The sequence below is a fragment of the Pelophylax lessonae genome (assembly GCF_965119305.1).
Source record: "Pelophylax lessonae genome assembly, chromosome: 3".
In the NCBI taxonomy this organism is placed as follows: Eukaryota; Metazoa; Chordata; class Amphibia; order Anura; family Ranidae; genus Pelophylax; species Pelophylax lessonae.
This window is the reverse complement of record NC_138770.1, coordinates 543,201,738-543,222,273: the sequence shown is the minus strand read 5'-3', so window position 1 is coordinate 543,222,273 and position 20,536 is coordinate 543,201,738. Positions and strand designations below refer to the sequence as shown.

Genomic DNA, 20,536 nt, shown 5'->3' with positions numbered 1-20,536 from the left:
GAGGTACACCCTAAATATGCATTTCTAAATCTGGTGCTGCTATAAAGATTTATATGTGATTTATCTTTTATTATATGAATAGTGTAGGACCTAAAGAAAATGTGGTACATTGACCCAGTGGTGGGCCTAAGCACAGTATGGCCATATGGTGTGACTAAATCCCTATATATATACTTATTAAGATCAGGTGTTTTTAAGTAGCCCTGTAAGATTTTAAAGTAACTTTTTTTGTATGTATGCCCTATTCTCTGTGTTTCTATGTGTATATTGGTCTTTATAACTGAAGGTGACGTTATACCTGATCAGGTAAATAAAGTTACAATCACTTGAAGAGCATCTCCAAGCCATGCTTGCATTGGGCTATGCAAAGTAGTGTTTTTTGATCAATGGCAAAGAAATTAAATGATTCTTTCCTCACATATATTGGCAGAAATGTGGTGGCCACATCACTTGTCAGATATGGTAACTCCCCATTTACACAGATGGACCAATCGGATCTGCCTGTCAGTTTTTTAGGCAGACCCAATTGTTGCCCTCTATGGAGCGGCGGATGTAAACAAACGTGTCCCTTTACACCCGCCGACATCCGATCCTATCTGCTAGAAATAAAACGACGGGGGGATCCGTTCCCCATTCATCTGGTGGTTTGGATCAGATTACAGTCAGGGGTAAACTAGCAGGCGGTCCGTTTTACATCTGACCACACATAGAGGAGAGCGGGCTGTCATCTGGCTGCTCTGTGGTAATCAGCGAAAAGATTCCCTTGCTGAGCAGACAGATCTGCTGGCGGAGTCCACCTGTGTGAAAGAGCCCCAAGGGCCCATGCATACTAGGAGCAGAGAAAATGCCAAGACCGTTGGCAGAAAAAGCGGCAGAAAAAATGCTCATAGTAGCTCATATTGCACAAGAGTTTCGGAGAGTTCATGGGCATTTGCTTTTTACAAGCATTTTTTTTTCCCCCCAAAACATTCCCTTCTGCTTATTTTTCAATTCACACTTGAAATGCAAATGCTCCTACACACCGCGTTTAGGAGCGTTAATCATTTTTTTCAGCCTGAAAGCTCATCTCAAAAATGTGATCCAGAGGAGCTTTTTTTCTGCTTTTAAACGCTTAAACTATGCCTCTAAACACCCTAATGTGCCTAATGTGCATGGACACATAGGAAAACATTGAGCTGCTTCTACAGGAGAAAAAATGTAAAACTCCTTTTTAAACCACTTTAAAAAAATGCCGCTTCTAAAAGAACCCTGTGATGTGCATGAGTTGAGTGTCTCCGGGGTCTCTCATTCCTCATTGGCTGAGACCGCAGCGGGAACCATTGGCTTTTTCTACTGTCAATCACAGCCAGCGAGCCAATGAGGAGAAATTGAGGGGCGGGGCTGACCCCCAGTTCTATGTGTCTTATGGATGCATATAGTGGGGCTCGGCAGCGTGCATGCACCAGTGCCCCCAGAGCAAGCTGCTTGCTATTGGGGGTACTGGCTGAAGAAGAGGAACTAGGAGTGCCAGCAGGGGACCCAAAAAGAGAAGGATTGGGGTTGCTCTGTACAAAACCACTGCTCATAGCAGGTAAGTATAACATGTATGGTATTAAAAAAAAAAAAAATGTGCCTTTAATACTACTTTAGACTTAGTGTGCATGGACCCTAAAAATGTAAAGCACTGACCTGTTAATGGTTCACAGTATTTCAATTCCTAATGTGAGAGACTATATGAACACTTTTTTTCAGCATTGGCCTATTTAACCCAAGGTTGGACTATTCAGAAGATATTTAGAATTTGTATTCTTCATGCTTTCACAGAAGCTAGACTTTGTACTAAATAGACACTGGAAAAGCTCCCAGTAATTAAATATTCTGGAAGCAATTCTATTTCCCAAGAGCCGCTGTGCAGCGGAACAATTATATTGCTATTCCCAAAATGCCCTCTCTTTATTTTCTACAATTATCTATTTTATTATGGTCTTGGTGAACTATTTAAGATCTAATTTCTCTTCGAGCAGTTAGTTGCTATGAGCGTACCTGGTGGCTGATATCATACAGAGAGTAGTGGTGTCTACAGTACAGTCTCCCCACCCGTTTCCCAGCATTGTCAGCACTACAACTGGGCAATTAACAACACAGATCTTCCACCTTCTGGCCATTTGTCTCCTTTGCATGTTTAAAGATCACACTTTTTACCAAACTGTGCAAATTCAAGGGCAAGTACCATCAATGTACCATCTGGTAGAAATGGAATGTAGGTGACATTGCAGCAGCAGCGACGAACAGATTAGAACATTTAAACCTAGCCGGAGATGGTCTCTGGGACCTCTTGCCTTGAACTATTTGAATATGTAGCATACAGTTTTTTATTTTATTTTTTTAATCTTCACGCAAACGCTTATATTGCCTTATAATGCATGTGTGTGCCTGTGGAATAGACTCCTGCAATGTAGCTATTAGGGGAACATATACATACAAGGAAAACACTGGGTATATGAAAAAAAAAAAACATAGGTTTTATTATAAAAAAAAAAAAAACACAAACCAAACAATAAAACATTGAATATAGGGTTCAATTATTTATTTAGATAAAATACACTCCACGTTTAGACTTAGGAGTACATTTAAACAATCTTTAAAAGATCACCCCATTCGATTGTAAGCTCTTCTGAGCAGGGCCCTCTAAATCCTCTTGTATTTTATTGTATTGTATATGTACTGTCTCCCTCTAATATTGTAAATTGCTGGTGCTATAGAAATCCTTAATAATAATAATTAACAGGTAAAGTATATGACAAGCACATTCCTATTGGAAGCACTGATGTCATTATATGAGTATATCCTTAAGATTTTGTCATACCAGCATGATGAAACCCATAATTCTTATTGTATTAAAACCATAAATTCACTGGAATCCTGCAGATGTGTGTAGTCTCTTTTCCATGACGGGGGAAGGGTAGAAGGTTCTCATAATGGTAAATGCAGAAGGTGTGGTGGTGGAATTTCTGCGCTAATAGGGATTGATTATTAAATATTAAGGAAAAGAAAAAATAAGCTGCTGCACATAAGGAATCATAGAAAAACCTAAGTACAATTGAAATCAAGAATGTGCTGCGCTAAAAATAGTGATTGTGATGTCACCAGATTATACCATTAGAATCAAATCATTAAAGATCATATAAAACTCAAAATCAAATCAAGACCATCAGTGATTGTGATATCACCAAAAATGTGCCATATGTGTTCAAACAATTCTTAAATAACATTGCATAAATCAAACAATCCGTGCAATAGGAAGTGAAGAACAGAGGATATTTAAATCCAAATAAAGTCCATAGTGATTTAGTGTAGAAATTTAAGAAAATCAGCCACAAGTCCCAGAGATCATTAAATCCACACGGCACTTTTAGGGATGAGAAGGAGACCGATGTGCAAATCTCCAAATAGTTGAATAAATTGGCTGCTTACCAGAAAGAGTTGGTCACTCAAACTAATGAGTACACCTGTATGAGCTTGTTTGTAATGCCAGGAATGGCCACAGGGTGTCACCTTACAGACTCAAACACGATATCCACATGGTAGAAACAGGGAAGAAAGTGTAGACAGGGACATAGCGTAACTCCGCATAAAAACGTTTATTGTATTAAAAGCAGGTATCACACTCACATTTATGATGAATGTCTAAGGCATGTAAAGCTGGAAGGAACTGCATCAGAAGCGAACGAACATCTCCAACGGTACAGTGTATCTTGGAAGCCGGCTGTTGGGGGCGTGGTTGCGTCACGTCTGACTCACCCGACCGGTTTCGTCATACGCTTGACGTCATCAGGGGCTCTCTGGGACTTGTGGCTGATTTTCTTAAATTTCTACACTATATCACTATGGACTTTATTTGGATTTAAATATCCTCCGTTCTTCACTTCCTATTGCACGGATTGTTTGATTTATGCGATGTTATTTAAGAATTAATTGTTTGAACATTATATGGCACATTTTTGGTGATATCACAATCACTGATGGTCTTGATTTGATTTTGAGTTTTATATGATCTTTAATGATTTGATTCTAATTGTATAATCTGGTGCCATCACAATCACTATTTTTAGCGCAGCACATTCTTGATTTCAAATGCATAAGGTGTCAGAAAGCGCTCAATGGTCATCCAAAATCTACAAACAGGAAATAAACATCATCATTTACTCGAATCAATACAAACCATAAAGAATGTAGTTCTCTGCTCTGAAACATAGATGACGGTGTGCCTTTATCTTGTAATTGATATGTCTGTCTAATTGGCTAATTATTGTGTTTCATCCATACACATCCTATAGAAATACATTCTTTACTGTTTGTATTGACTTCAGTATAGCATGATGTATATTTCTTGTTTGTAGATTTTGGATGACTATAGAGGGCGTTCAGACACCTTTTGCATATACCTTACCTTATGAGGGCCTCCTACCCTTCCCCAACACGGGAAAGAGATGACATACATCTGTAGGATTCCAGTAAATCCATGGTTTTAATACAATGAGAATTATGGGTTTCATCTAGGGATGCACCGATGCCAGGTTTTTAGGACCTAGTACCGATACTTTTTCTCAAGTACTCACCGATACAATTTACCAATACCTATTTTTAGTGTCGTGACAGGTTTTTTTTTTTTTGAGCTCGTTCACACCACACATGCATGAAAACTGATTGGAAAGCTACACAGATTTCACTTGCATAGACCTCCGTTTCACATAATTTTTCATGCGCAGTTCAATCTGTCTTTACAGACTGTTCACATATGTGCAGGCCAGCCGCAGTGCGATTTGAGGTGCAATTTCTAATCGCACGCGATACACTTTGCATTGGAATCTGAACGAAATCGCTCTGCAAACCAACCAGCACATACACGACCTGAGTCTGAGGGTCTCGGTTTTAATATCGGAGCATTTGCACGAGTACAAATACTTGTGAAAATGCTTAGCTTCGTCATGCTGGTATGAACAAATACTCTATCTTTTGGGTATGCTCATATAATGACATGAGTGCTTCCAATTAGAATTTGTTTATAATATACAGGTTTTTTCTTTTAAAGAACGTTCACATGTACTCCTGAAGAAGAGAATCCATCGAAACGCGTCAAGTCTACATGTGGAGTGTATCGGATCTAAACAAATACTTGAACCTTATTTTCTGTATTTTATTGTTTGGTTTGTGTTTTGGCTTTTATTGAGATTGGGTTCACACTGGTACGATTTGGGAAACCCTGGGAATCCTGTGCGGGTTCTTGCATAGCACCTGAATCGCAGATGGCTCACACTGACCTCTGCGAACAGCTGCGGGTGTCAATGCAAAGTTAGTGATACCCCCAGACCGGTTTGCAGATAGCAGCGCAAACTTCGAAATGGTACAGGAATCGGATCACATGGGTGATTCCAGTGCTGACCAAAAAAAGGGCCCTGTACCATTTTGGTCTGAATGCGATACAAATTCAGCCATACAAACTGTATGGCTGAATTTGCATCGCAGAGACATCGCATGTGATCTGCACAGCAATGTGGTGCAAATCACATGAGATGTCTGTGAGCGCACCAGTGTGAATCCAGCCTAAATGTTATAATAAAACGTATGGTTTATACACGTTATGTTTTCCTTGTATCTATGTATTCTAAAAGTTCTTGGCTACTACCACTGTTGTTTGTTTTTCCTAGATTTAAGTACAAAGACATATACAGTGCCTTGAAAAAGTATTCATACCCCCTGACATTTTTCACATTTTTTGTCATGTTCCAACCAAAAATGTAAATTTATTTTATTGGGATTTTATGTGATAGACCAACACACAGTGGAACATAATTGTGAAGTAGAAGGAAAATGATAAATGGTTTTCAAAATGTTTTACAAATAAGTATCTGAAAAGTGTGGTGTGCATTTGTATTCAGCCACCTTTACTCTGATATCCCGCACTAAAATCTAGTGGAACCATTTGCCTTCAGAAGTCGCCTAAGTAGTAAATGGAGTCCACCTGTGTGTGTAATTTACTCTCTTTATAAACACAGCTGTTCTGTGAAGCCCTCAGAGGTTTGTTAGAGAACATTTGTGAACAAACCGCATAATGAAGGCCAAGGAAAACACTAGACAGGTCAGGAATAAGGTTGTGGAGAAGTTTAAAGCAGGGTTAGGTTATAAAAAATATCTCAAGCTTTGAACATTTCATAGGGCACTGTTCAATCCATCATCCGAAAATGGAAAGAGTATGGCACAGCTGCAAACCTACCAAGACATGGCTGTCCACCTAAACTGAGAGGCTGGGCAAGGAGAGCATCAAACAGAGAAGCAGAAGCGGCCAAGAGGCCCATGGTAACTCTGGAGGAGCTGCAGAGATCCACAGCTCAGATGGGAGAGTCTGTCCACAGGAGAACTATTAGTCTTGCACTCCACAAATCTGGCCTTTATGGCAAGAAGAAAGCCTTTGTTTGAAGCAAGGCATAAGAAGTTCAGTTTGCAATTTACGAGAAGCCACATGAGGGACACAGCAAACATGTGGAAGAAGGTGCTCTGGTCAAATGAGATCAAAATTTAACTTTTTGGCCTAAAAGCTAAACACTATGTGTGGCAGAAAACTAACCCTGCACATCACCCTGAACACACCATGGTGGCAGCATCATGTTGTGGGGATGCATTTCTTCAGCAGGGACAGGGAAGCTGGTCAGAGTTGATGGGAAGATTGACAGAGCCAAATACAGGGCAATCTTAAAAGAAAACCTGTTAGAGTCTGCAAAAGACTTGAGACTGGGGTGGCTCACCTTCCAACAGGACAACGACCCTAAACATACAGCCAGAGCTACAATGGAATGAATTGGATCAAAGCATATCCATGTGTTAGAATTGCCCAGTCAAAGTCCAGACCTAAATCCAATTAAGAGCCTGTGGCAAGACTTAAATTTGCTGTTTACAGACGCTCTCCATTCAATCTGACTGAGCTTGAACTATTTTTCAAAGAATGGGCAAACATTTCATTCTATATGTGCAAAGCTGGTAGAGACATCCCCAAAAAGACTTGCAGCTGTAAATGCAGTGAAAGGTGGTGCTACAAAGTATTGACTCGGGGAGGTTGAATACAAATACATAACACATTTTTCAGATATTTATTTGTAAAATATTTTGAAAACCATTCATCATTTTTCTTCTACTTCACAATTATTTATCACTTTGTGTTAGTCGATTACATAAAATCCCAATAAAAATAAATGTACGCTCTTGGTTTTGGAACGTGTCATAATGTGGAAAATTTCAAGGGGTATGAACATTTCTTTCAAGGCACTGTAGCACACAGTATATTAAATAATCCACTTATACTGCTGGTAGCTACAAATATTGAGGATGATTGCTTCGTCCAGCCATTCAGAATGTCTTGAGGTGATCTCATAATTTGGGTACATTTTATGTTTTGTGCTAACATAAGTCTGATTTATTTTTATTTTTCCAAATTCATTTTAAGGTTTTCTTCGTGTGAGCAGGGCTAATGGTCTTGCTGTCTTTTTATAACAGGTCTTATGCGTTCTCGTGTTAAAGGAGCAGATGCAGCTCAGTCCAAGGTTCTCACCTTCCTTGATAGCCACTGTGAGTGTAATGAGCATTGGTTGGAACCCCTCCTCGAAAGAGTTGCTGAGGTAACTTAAAAATAGTATTTGGTAAAACTCATCACAACCCACATATTGTTAACCCTTTCAAGTCCCAGGGTAAAATAATTTTTTCTTACCAGATTGGATTTCAATATTTTGGGATGCAATGGTTTACTCAACAGCTTTTTAACTGCTTTGCATAACGAAATAAATTTCATACCATTTTTGTAAACACATATAGACCTTCAATTGGTAATTTTTTGAATCGTGTTTTTTTTTTTTTTTTTTTTTTTATATAAGAAATAGAAAAAAATGCAGTCTTAATTTGTTGTCTTTTCACAGCTGGAAAATGCTGTGAGCAGAAGAAGAGCTGCTAAAATTGTACCAAGCAGCAGTAAAGTTTGTTACCGGGCTCATTCCTAAAACATGGTGATTACATGTTCAACTGAAATTGGCTGAACCTTAATTAAAGCCCACCCCCGGGAGTCAAATGCTCTTTATGTCTAGAAGTGCATGGATGAAGAGCAAGGAATAAGGTAAAATTGCCTTATTCCTCGTTTCATCAGTGTACTTCCAGCACTGCGTCTTGACCTTCCCTCAGGCTTCCATGTAAGCTTCATCCAGCTCTGGAGCCAACCAGAGTAGAAGTGTAAGGTAAGTACTACACCATGTGCTTCAACCCCTAGACATATGGAGCATTTAACCCTTACAGTGTGTGGGGGGGCCCCCTGCAAGGTGGTAACTTTAATTAAAGCATAGTGATGACGTTCTGTGTCACCACTCTGTTACATTGGCTACAATTTGGTTAGGATGGGTCCTCCTTTCCTTTACAGCCAAGGAAGGTGCCATCTTAGCCTCTGTTGCATCTGCAGTTGCCACAGTGCTGCATATGTGATCAGTTATGACACCAGCCATTTTGATGGTTGAGATGACAGCTTCTTTGTTAAGGTGGCTTCACACTGCCTCGCTGCACTTTGGCAGCGGCACAGGTGCAGTGCAGTATACCTGCGGTTTTGATGCAGGTTAGCTGCACTTTTCCATAGACTTTTTTTGTTATGGCCAGCATTTTTGTGCCTTTTCTGAAAGCACACCAAAATTCCTGTAAGACCTTTGGTGCGCTTTCATAAAACGCACCAAAACCCCAGGGGCTCAGTGTGAAGCCACCCTATAGGATAAGAGACTTTAGTTAGGCTTTATTGGCCTCCTGGTACAGGAGGATGTTAAATTACAGTGGGGGGTTTCAGGGTTAAAGTGTTTGTAAACCTCTTAAATGAAAAATGAACAAAGCATTGTGTGTATTTGTCTCAATCCAAAGCATTGCATGTAATTTTTGTCTGCTGCCTCTTCCCTCTGTTACGTGCACGAGTCACTTCTGACAGGTAATGCCCACACCACCAAGGGTGTAAGAACCCACACAAATCTGGGGGGGGACAGCATTTTTACTCGCCAGGTATATGCTTTTTCAGTAAACTGCGAGAGAGTGTGTGTGTGTGCAATACAATTAATTCATCGAATTTGTTTATTATATCCCACATAACCCACATAGCATTAATAAAAATTAACCCACATAGCATTAATAAAAATTAACCCACCTGGCATTAATAAAAATTAACCCCCAAATTAATCCCATGGCATTAATAAAAATTAGTGCTGGTGCTGCTGCTTGGCTTGCTGGCTGGGCTGGCATATGCTTGCTGCCAGTGCCTTGCCTTGCGCTGCCGCCGGAACCTCCTCACTGTCCGGTCCCGGTCCCCGACACACAGTGGACAGACTGCTAGGTAGTCAGTCAGTACTGTCCATGTGACGCCACTCCCGCATGTGCTTTAGGTCTGGCCGCCTAGGCTGGGTGCTTGGTGCGCGCCGCGCACTCTCCCTATGCTGGTGAGACTTCTTGCATGATGCCACTACGCTGTGCACGCCCCCCTCCACACGCCTGCCAGCCTGTGTTTGTAGGACAGAACAGGACCCCCCAGGGCAAGACAGGACCCCCCAAAGACAGGAAAGGACCCCTCAGGATAAGACAGGACCCCCCAAAGGAACAGGACCCCCAAGGACAGGACAGGACCCCCCAAGGAACAGGAAAGGACCCCCCAAGGAACAGGAAAGGACCCCCCAAGGAACAGGAAAGGACCCCCCAAGGAACAGGAAAGGACCCCCAATGATTGCAGAGTGCCAGCCACAGCATTGCCCCTAATGATTGCAGAGTGCCAGCCACAGCATTGCCCCCAATGATTGCAGAGTGCCAGCCACAGCATTGCCCCCAATGATTGCAGAGTGCCAGCCACAGCATTGCCCCCAATGATTGCAGAGTGCCAGCCACAGCATTGCCCCCAATGATTGCAGAGTGCCAGCCACAGCATTGCCCCCAATGATTGCAGAGTGCCAGCCACAGCATTGCCCCCAATGATTGCAGAGTGCCAGCCACAGCATTGCCCCCAATGATTGCAGAGTGCCAGCCACAGCATTGCCCCCAATGATTGCAGAGTGCCAGCCACACATTGCCCCCAATGATTGCAGAGTGCCAGCCACACATTGCCCCCAATGATTGCAGAGTGCCAGCCACACATTGCCCCCAATTGCAGAGTGCCAGCCACACATTGCCCCCAATGATTGCAGAGTGCCAGCCACACATTGCCCCCAATGATTGCAGAGTGCCAGCCACACATTGCCCCCAATGATTGCAGAGTGCCAGAACACAGCATTGCCCCCAATGATTGCAGAGTGCCAGAACACAGCATTGCCCCCAATGATTGCAGAGTGCCAGAACACAGCATTGCCCCCAATGATTGCAGAGTGCCAGAACACAGCATTGCCCCCAATGATTGCAGAGTGCCAGCCACACATTGCCCCCAATGATTGCAGAGTGCCAGAACACAGCATTGCCCCCAATGATTGCAGAGTGCCAGAACACAGCATTGCCCCCAATGATTGCAGAGTGCCAGCCACACATTGCCCCCAATGATTGCAGAGTGCCAGAACACAGCATTGCCCCCAATGATTGCAGAGTGCCAGAACACATTGCCCCCAATGATTGCAGAGTGCCAGCCACACATTGCCCCCAATGATTGCAGAGTGCCAGCCACACATTGCCCCCAATGATTGCAGAGTGCCAGCCACACATTGCCCCCAATGATTGCAGAGTGCCAGCCACACATTGCCCCCAATGATTGCAGAGTGCCAGCCACACATTGCCCCCAATGATTGCAGAGTGCCAGCCACACATTGCCCCCAATGATTGCAGAGTGCCAGCCACACATTGCCCCCAATGATTGCAGAGTGCCAGCCACACATTGCCCCCAATGATTGCAGAGTGCCAGCCACACATTGCCCCCAATGATTGCAGAGTGCCAGCCACACATTGCCCCCAATGATTGCAGAGTGCCAGCCACACATTGCCCCCAATGATTGCAGAGTGCCAGCCACACATTGCCCCCAATGATTGCAGAGTGCCAGCCACACATTGCCCCCAATGATTGCAGAGTGCCAGCCACACATTGCCCCCAATGATTGCAGAGTGCCAGCCACACATTGCCCCCAATGATTGCAGAGTGCCAGCCACACATTGCCCCCAATGATTGCAGAGTGCCAGAACACAGCATTGCCCCCAATGATTGCAGAGTGCCAGAACACAGCATTGCCCCCAATGATTGCAGAGTGCCAGAACACAGCATTGCCCCCAATGATTGCAGAGTGCCAGAACACAGCATTGCCCCCAATGATTGCAGAGTGCCAGAACACAGCATTGCCCCCAATGATTGCAGAGTGCCAGAACACAGCATTGCCCCCAATGATTGCAGAGTGCCAGAACACAGCATTGCCCCCAATGATTGCAGAGTGCCAGAACACAGCATTGCCCCCAATGATTGCAGAGTGCCAGAACACAGCATTGCCCCCAATGATTGCAGAGTGCCAGAACACAGCATTGCCCCCAATGATTGCAGAGTGCCAGAACACAGCATTGCCCCCAATGATTGCAGAGTGCCAGAACACAGCATTGCCCCCAATGATTGCAGAGTGCCAGAACACAGCATTGCCCCCAATGATTGCAGAGTGCCAGAACACAGCATTGCCCCCAATGATTGCAGAGTGCCAGAACACAGCATTGCCCCCAATGATTGCAGAGTGCCAGAACACAGCATTGCCCCCAATGATTGCAGAGTGCCAGAACACAGCATTGCCCCCAATGATTGCAGAGTGCCAGAACACAGCATTGCCCCTAATGATTGCAGAGTGCCAGAACACAGCATTGCCCCCAATGATTGCAGAGTGCCAGCCACACATTGCCCCCAATGATTGCAGAGTGCCAGCCACACATTGCCCCCAATGATTGCAGAGTGCCAGCCACACATTGCCCCCAATGATTGCAGAGTGCCAGCCACACATTGCCCCCAATGATTGCAGAGTGCCAGCCACACATTGCCCCCAATGATTGCAGAGTGCCAGCCACACATTGCCCCCAATGATTGCAGAGTGCCAGCCACACATTGCCCCCAATGATTGCAGAGTGCCAGAACACAGCATTGCCCCCAATGATTGCAGAGTGCCAGCCACACATTGCCCCCAATGATTTCAGAGTGCCAGCCACACATTGCCCCCAATGATTTCAGAGTGCCAGCCACACATTGCCCCCAATGATTTCAGAGTGCCAGCCACACATTGCCCCCAATGATTTCAGAGTGCCAGCCACACATTGCCCCCAATGATTGCAGAGTGCCAGCCACACATTGCCCCCAATGATTGCAGAGTGCCAGCCACACATTGCCCCCAATTGCAGAGTGCCAGCGATCCCCCCGCACTTACCTCTCTCGCAACTTCTCTTCAGTCCCCGGCTCCATGCGTCTCAGAGTCTTCAGTCCTCCCGCGGCGCCGCCTCCTCGTCCAATGGCACGGTTTTTGCCTTTCGGCCAATCAGGAAGCGGGAGGACCCGCTCCCTGATTGGCCGGGAGGAGGATCCGTGTGACAATAGCGAATTCTCATTCGCTATTGTCACAGAATGGGCGGGTCGGGCGCACTGCTGCTCCCTGGCCGCCACGTCTGCGGCTGCGCGGTACATTCAATTGTACTGCGCTCGGACGCGCCACGGCTAAACTGGGGGGGATTTCAGCATACCCGTCCCCCCCGCATTATTTCCTGGGGGGGGATGTGTCCCCCCCGTCCCCCCCCGGTTCCTACGCCCATGCACACCACAGAATCCTGGGTATAAGGAGGGAAGCTTCAGCACACAGCCTGTGATTGACAGCCTCAGCTGTGCATGTTTCCCTATGTGCTGCGTAGGTCTCAGATTACACTTGACTGTCTTTTCTGTAGTGTGTGACATCAGATCCCCACCCTCTGCCTGCTAGAGCTCAAAAATTCTGTGTAAACTGTACATTTTGAAGGGATGTAATGGATAAATGGCTGCAGATAAGCAGGTACAACTTATGTAGGAGGATTTGTTTCATTGCGGTGTATCACCTGAGGCCAGTCATTTCACTGGGTATATTTCTATATTATTATTATTTCACAAATCTATAAAAATAATTGGTAAATAAAATCTGTGAATACTGTACTTAACAAAGTGAATAATGCAGAGCACTGTATAAACATATTCCATTCTAAGTAATGAGATTGTAAACAATCTAAAATAATGAGCAAATGGATGTTTAAACACTTGCCTACTGGGAACTTTTATACCCTTCCTGCCCAGGCTGTCGCACTTTGATTGACAATTGCGCGGTTATGCAGCACTTTACTTATATGAAATTTTTATCATTTATTCACACAAATAGAGTTTTCGTTTGATGGTATTTAATCACCACTGGGGCTTTATTTTTTTGCTAATTAAAGGGAAAAAAAACAAACAATTTTGGAAAAGAAAAAAAAAAGTTTTTCTTAGTTCCTTTGCAAACAGGTAATTTTTAACCTTTACTGATGTGCGCTGATGAGGCTGCACTGATGGGCACTAATAAGCGGAACTTAGACTGCAGTGATAAGCACTTATGGGCACTGATTGGCTGCACTGAGAGGCTGCACTAATGAGGCTGCACTGATGTACAGCACTAATGGGCATTAATAGCTACCACTGATGGGCAGTACTGAAGGGCACTGATTGAAATTGATAGGTGGTATGGACACAGTTAACCACCAGTGACCACAGCTATTCAGTTGTCAATATTTGGGGGACCAAAGCAGTCAGTGACAGCCCAGGACTAATCGACCTCAGAAAAAGGGCATGTTTAGATCCTAAAGACTGTAGATAGGGAGAGATAAAGTAAACCGGTCAGAAATTTTAAACATTGAAATGCCTGTCTGATTGCATCATATACAGTGCCTTGAAAAAAGTATTCATAACCCTTGAAATTTTCCACATTTTGTCATGTTACAGCCAAAAACGTAAATGTATTTTATTAAGATTTTATGTGATGGATTAACACAAAGTGGCACATAATTGTGAAGTGGAAGAAACATGATGAACGGCTTTCAATTTTTTTTTTTTACAAATTTCTCGAAAGTGTGGTGTGCCTTTTGTATTCAGCCCCCTTTACTCTGATACCCCTATCTAAAATCTAGTGGAACCAATTGCCTTCAGAAGTCACCTAATTAGTAAATAGACCATCTGTGTGTAATTTAATCTCCATATAAATACAGCTGTTCTGTGAACCCCTCAGAGGTTTGTTAGAGATCCTTAGTGAACAAACAGCATCATGAAGGCCAAGGAACACACCAGACTGGTCAGGGATACAGTTTTGGATACGTTTAAAGCAGGGATAGGTTATAAAAAAAATATCCCAAGCTTTGAACATCTCACAGAGCACTGTTCAATCCATCATCCAAAAAGGGAAAGAGCAACTGCAAACCTACAAAGACCTGGCCATCCACCTAAACTGAAAGGCCGGACAGGGAGAGCATTCATCAGAGAAGCAGCCAAAAGGCCCATGGTAACTCTGGAGGAGCTGCAGAGATCCACAGCTCAGGTGGGAGAATCTGTTCACAGGACAACTATTGTCGTGCACTGCACAAATCTGGCCTTTAGGGACAAGAAGAAAGTCATTGTTGAATGGAAGCCATAAGAAGTCCCGTTTGCAGTTTGCGAGAAGCCATGTGGGGGACACAGCAAACATGTGGAAGAAGGTGCTCTAGTCAGATGAGACCAAAATTGAACTTTTTGGCCTAAAAGAAAAACGCTATAAGTGGCGTAAAACTAACACTGCACATCACCCTGACCACACCATCCCACTTTGAAACATGATGGTGGCAGCATCTTGTTGTGGGGATGCTTTTCTTCAGCAGGGACAGGGAAGCTGGTCAGAGATTCAATGGGAAGATGGATGGAGCCCATAATAGGGCAATCTTAGAAGAAAACATGTTAGAGTCTGCAAAAGACTTCAGACTGTGGTGGAGGTTCACCTTCCAGCAGGACAACGACCCTAAACATACAGCCAGAGCTACAATTGAATGATTTAGATAAAAGCATATTCATGTGTTAGAATGGCCCAAGTCCAGACCTAAATCCAATTGAGAATCTGTGGAAAGGCCTAAAAATTGCTCTGCGTAGATGCTCTCCATCCAATCTGACAGAGCTTGAACTATTTTGCAAGGAAGAATGGGCAAAAATGTCACTCTCTAGATGTGCAAAGCTGGTAGCGACATCCCCAAAAAGACTTGCAGCTATAATTGCAGAGAAAGGTGGTTCTACAAAGTATTGACTCAGGGAGGCTGAATACAAATACTTGCCACACTTTTCCAATATTTATTTGTAAAAAAAATTTTGAAAACCATTTATCATTTTCCTTCCATGTCACAATTATGTCCCACTTTGTGTTGGTCTATCACATAAAATTCCAATACATTTATGTTTTTGGTTGTGACATTTTTTCAAGGGCTATGAATACTTTTTCAAGGAATTGTATGTAACCCTCTTTGGTGAGTCTCTTAAGTTTCATTTTTATACATCCCTAAATTCTGTACTAAGCCCTTCCATACAGCTGAGACTTGATTAGTGACCTTTTTATAGGAGCTCCTATTGGACAGGATGCAGGCAGATTGGCAGGGCTTTGCATTAAGTTCAGAAGGAAAAGTCCTTAGTACAGAATCCTGTGGCACATAGAAGAAGGGGGGGTCCTTGCTAGTAAAGAATAACAGCTGGCACCTGCGCCACCTGCTCTCTGAATTCTGGAAGGTGTGCCTTTAAAAATACATGCAGAGGGAAAGTGACAAGCCATCAGTATTGACTACGATCTCCCTGTATCTGATCTTTCCCCCATAAATGACCATGCATTATTCAGCACTGTATCTGTGTCGGTGTGGGCAGTCATTTTGGTAGAGGAAGGGCTTAGCTTCCTCATGTCAGAGCCTCCAGCAAAGAGAACAATGAGCAGCACAGTAGTGGCATTACCAGATCTCACTCTAAATTTCCTAGCAGTCAGAAGCAGCAGTGCTTTAAATTTCACTGTAGATATACAGCTATGAGGCTGAAGGCACTCTCGCATACCAGAAAGCACACTGCTCATTTTCTGGGTACTGCTCAGGCACAGTTGATATTTCTGCATGTTTCCTATAACATTGCAGATATTCACATTTTAAATTCAGTTCTAAGGCCCCTTTCACACGGGCGCACCGCCTGATGGAGTCCATACTGCTCAGCGGGGGATTGATCTGCCGATCCCCACTGAGCAGGCGGATGACAGCTCCGTCTCTGCTTTGTGTGTCAGATCCCCGCTGTCCTGGGGAGATCATGTCTATGGGGAGATCAGATGAGAACAGACCACCTGTCCGTTCTCATCCGATCCGATCCTCCAGACGGAAGGAAAATAGGGTTTCCATCTGTCCGGATTTCACAGACAGGATCAGATCAGGTAGCAGCGGGTGTCCGCTGACACCTGCTGCCTCATAGGGATGCATGGAGCATCCGATCAGGTCCGCCTGAAAAACTGACAGGCAGATCAGATCGGATCGCCCATGCGAAAGGGGCTTAAAATGTCTGACAGTTTTAACTTGCAAGTCGTACGTCTGTATAAAATTGGATTTTAAACACCCCTACAAGAAGCACAAATTCCATGACTTATTAAAAAATTATACAAACCTTTATTTTAACCAGTAAAAGCATTTATGTTAAAAACATATATTCCCTGTATACATTTATACATTCCTATCCTCGATTGTTATCCACCAAAATGGATATGGACCATGATGGTTGAGTTGAAACAGGTAAGTAAGGTTGATTTGTTTCACGGGGTTACCGCTTCCTAAGGACCTCCTGTTTCTTACATGTGCATAAGAGGATCAACAAGCTCTGAAAGCAGAAATATATACTGAGTTTACAATACATTCAGAACAAATTTGAATATACAATGACAAACCATATAAAACATTTATATAAAAGCTATACCCATATTGAAGAGGAAGGTGAGGGGGAAAAAAAATAGCAGAGAGTATACCTTTAAAGTATGACTATGCACGAGTGTGCACGTGCATTTTTAACTTTTTAAAGGCTTCCAGCTTTGATATGGTTGTGACACTGCATATAACTTTACCTTGTTGTTGGTTTGGGGTTTCTACTGCAGCCTCCGGCACCAACATTTCCATTTTACTACAGCCAAAAGCATCTCTTTAGTGGCATGCCATCGCAAACCCAAAATGTCAGTGTGGCCAATCAAAAAAACAAAAATAAAGCACATTGAATGTGGTAATGGTTTAATTAAAGTATAAAGGGACCTCTGCCATTAGAAATGTTGGGGGGCTGCCATTGCTGGCCTTCTTCTGAAAATGCTAGTTCCCTGCCTGCCATGCTGATGTAATTAGACTCTAAACCTTGCAAATTCCTACAAGTACCACTGGTGATTAGGAATGATCGAACGGTTCGGGTCGACCATCTGTTCGGCCCGAACATTGGGTGTTCGCGGTTCGGCCGAATTTAGAACTTTTTGCCCAAAAAGTTTGGAATTCGGCAACCAGAACCGACCAAAATGCAATGGTTCAGGAAATGGGCTTTAAAAGCCTGTGATTGGACCAGAACCACTAGCAAAAGCCAATTGAGGGGGCAGAAGAATGCTAGGAATGTGATTGGAGTGACTAGGGGGTCCATAGTCCAATCATTAGTGAATACGCCCCCCAGTATATAAGATAGCCCCCGCCAAATTCCTAGCATTGTTATACAGGACATGGAAGAGAGTGGAAGCAGTTCTGCTAATTTTACTTTAAAAGTGTCATTTAGCATTTATTAGTGTGAGGAAAGGGATAGCTAGTGTAGTTAGAGTGCTCCTTTACACTTTAGTTAGCTTCAAAAATTTAGTTTCTGTAGGGAAAGTGTGAAGTGTCAGGGTGACCGTAATGTAGTGTAGGGTTAACTGACTGCTATGGCAGGGTGACCGTAATGTAGTGTAGGGTGAACTGACAGTGACTGCTATGGCAGGGTGACCAAACCCTTCCATATCAGGGTGACCGCTATAGAGAAAAGCTAGTTTCTCTCAAGTCACTTTCGCTTCTGTAATATGGCTTCGCCGCCGCCAGCATTCTTTTTGGCTGCAGGCGTTGCTAGTGCTTTTTTGAGCACATGTTTGGAGTCGGACATTAAATCTGAACATGTGTATAGGGGGTATATATACACACCCATGTCTGTATATATACACCTAGACATATATAGGTGTGAAAGGAGCAGAAAAAACGACTTGCGCTAATGAAATAATTAACACCAATATAGTTACGCTCCTATCACACCTATATATGTCTAGGTGTGTATATACATATAAGTATGTGTGTATATACACCACTATACACAAGTTCAGATGTTTTGCCTGCCTCCAAAGAACCCAAAAAAATGCCCAAAAAAACACTAGCGTAAAAAAAAAAAACGCCCAGGTGTGTTGTTGCAGGCATTTTTTGGGGGTTTTTGGAGGCAGGCAAAACATCTGAACTTGTGTATAGTGGTATATATACCACTATACATAAGTTCAGATGTTTTGCCTGCCTCTAAATAACCCAAAAAAACGCCTGCTGTTAAACCGGCAAGGTGTGAAAAGCGAGAAGCCAACATCCTGTGCTGTAAGTGTTCTAATACAAATTATCTTTTTTTTATGGTTCTGGACATGCTACAGAGCTGAAACTTCACAGGTACACCTTTTAGACCCCCCAGACACAAAATCACACAAAAAAAGTTCTTAAAAATTGTCATTTTTGATAGAGAGCCAATTATTGAAAAAATTAAAAAAAAAATTTTTCTTTGGATTTAGTATCTGGGGGGTCTAAAAAGTGTATTTTTTTATTTTATTTATTTTTTATTTTTTTTAATTTTTCCAATAATTGGCTCTCTATCAAAAATGACAATTTTTAAGAACTTTTTTTTGTGTGATTAATAGTCCCTGGGGTATGACCCAGAACCCTAGGCACTTTTTAGGGACATTTATTGGGTTTTAGGGCTTCAAAATGGTGTTTTTTGATTACCGAAGTTCGGGTCCCATTGATTTCAATGGGGTTCTGAAATCCGGGCCGAACTTTCGGGTAGTTCGGATGTTCTGGCCGAACCGAACTTTTGAAAAGTTCGATCATCCCTACTGGTGATCAGGATCCAGTTATACCCATGATAGATACTTTCTGGCCTCTGAATATTATATGATGCCTACTCCCTATTATTCTTACAAAATATTACTGGGTTATCATCCTTTTTTTTTTTTTTTTTAATGCACACCAAACTAGAACATACGTGGGATTTTCTTGGTGCTGCAACAATACAATTCCTTGAAAGTTTTCTTTATTGAATAGCCATTTAAAATACATTGAAAAGATATACAGTTCTACTTTACATATACAGCAGAAGCTATTGATCTTGAGGAAAACGGTGAAGCCTTTATGGAGAAGAGAAACATTAATATTTTCTGCTGTATATGTAAAGTGAAACTGTATATCTCTTTTAAATGTGATTTTAAATGGATATTCATTAAAGACAACCTTTTAACCATTTCAATACTGGGCACTTTTACCCCCTTCCTGCCCAGGCCAATTTTCAGCTTTCAGCGCTGTCGCACATTGAATCGCTCAGTCATGCAACACTGTACCCAAACTACATTTTTAAAATTTTGTTCACAAAAATAGAGCTTTCTTTTATTGGTAATTAAACACCACTGGGTTTTTATTTTTTTGTTAAATAAACTAAAAAAGACTGCAAATTGCGAAAAACCCAAATCAGTGTATACAGTATTATTTTGTCTGTAGGAAGGTTATATAGTCCACAAACTATGGTATTTATCTGAAAATTGATCACAGGCACAGCTTTTTTAAAGTTGTAATTTTTGGCATCATTTTTGGGAAAATGAAGAAATAAAAAAAAAAAAAAAACTACATGCATTCACCAGTGCAGTGTAGCACATCATCATATACCTGGTGTGGTGGGGACCAGGGACAATGACTGGCGACAGTACAGGGGAAAAAAATGTAAACATTTTTTCAAATTTTTTTTTTTTTCTAATCATTTTTTTTATGATTATTTATTTGTTTATTTTTTAACACACTTTGACCATAGCAATATAATTGTTACCATAAAAGGGTTGTAGTACTTTGGGGAAGTGATCAGTCATTTTTTTTTTTTTTTTTCACATTTTGTTTGCCTTTAGCAATGAATTTCATTGCTATAAGCAGCCATTTTACTGAATGAAATTGATTCATTAAGTTTGTTTTGCTGTGATTGGCCACAGCTGATCACATGGCACAGATGGGCTGTGATTGGCCCAGTCTGTACCATGTGATCACTGAGACCAATCACAGCAACACAATTGTATACAATGGATGGCTTGAAAGGAAGCCATCCATTGTTTACAACTGTCATGTAACCTGCTGTGATTGATTACAGCGGTCTCATGGTACCAGCAATGGGCCGGTACAGTGATCACTGCCAGTTCCTGATCGCACCACAGCGCGACCCTGCCGGCATGTGTGACCAGAGGATGTCATATGATGTCCACCT

At 42.6% G+C, this 20,536-nt stretch overlaps 1 protein-coding gene across 1 annotated transcript in view; it reads left to right on the top strand.

Moving 5' to 3' along the window:
- Positions 1–20,536, top strand: part of GALNT2 (polypeptide N-acetylgalactosaminyltransferase 2) — a 245,143-nt gene that overhangs the window by 145,300 nt on the left and 79,307 nt on the right. Inside the window, exon 7 of the mRNA XM_082249573.1 lies at positions 7,528–7,649. Within this exon, the coding sequence (XP_082105699.1) occupies positions 7,528–7,649 (122 nt within the window). The remainder of the gene's footprint in view (positions 1–7,527; positions 7,650–20,536) is intronic.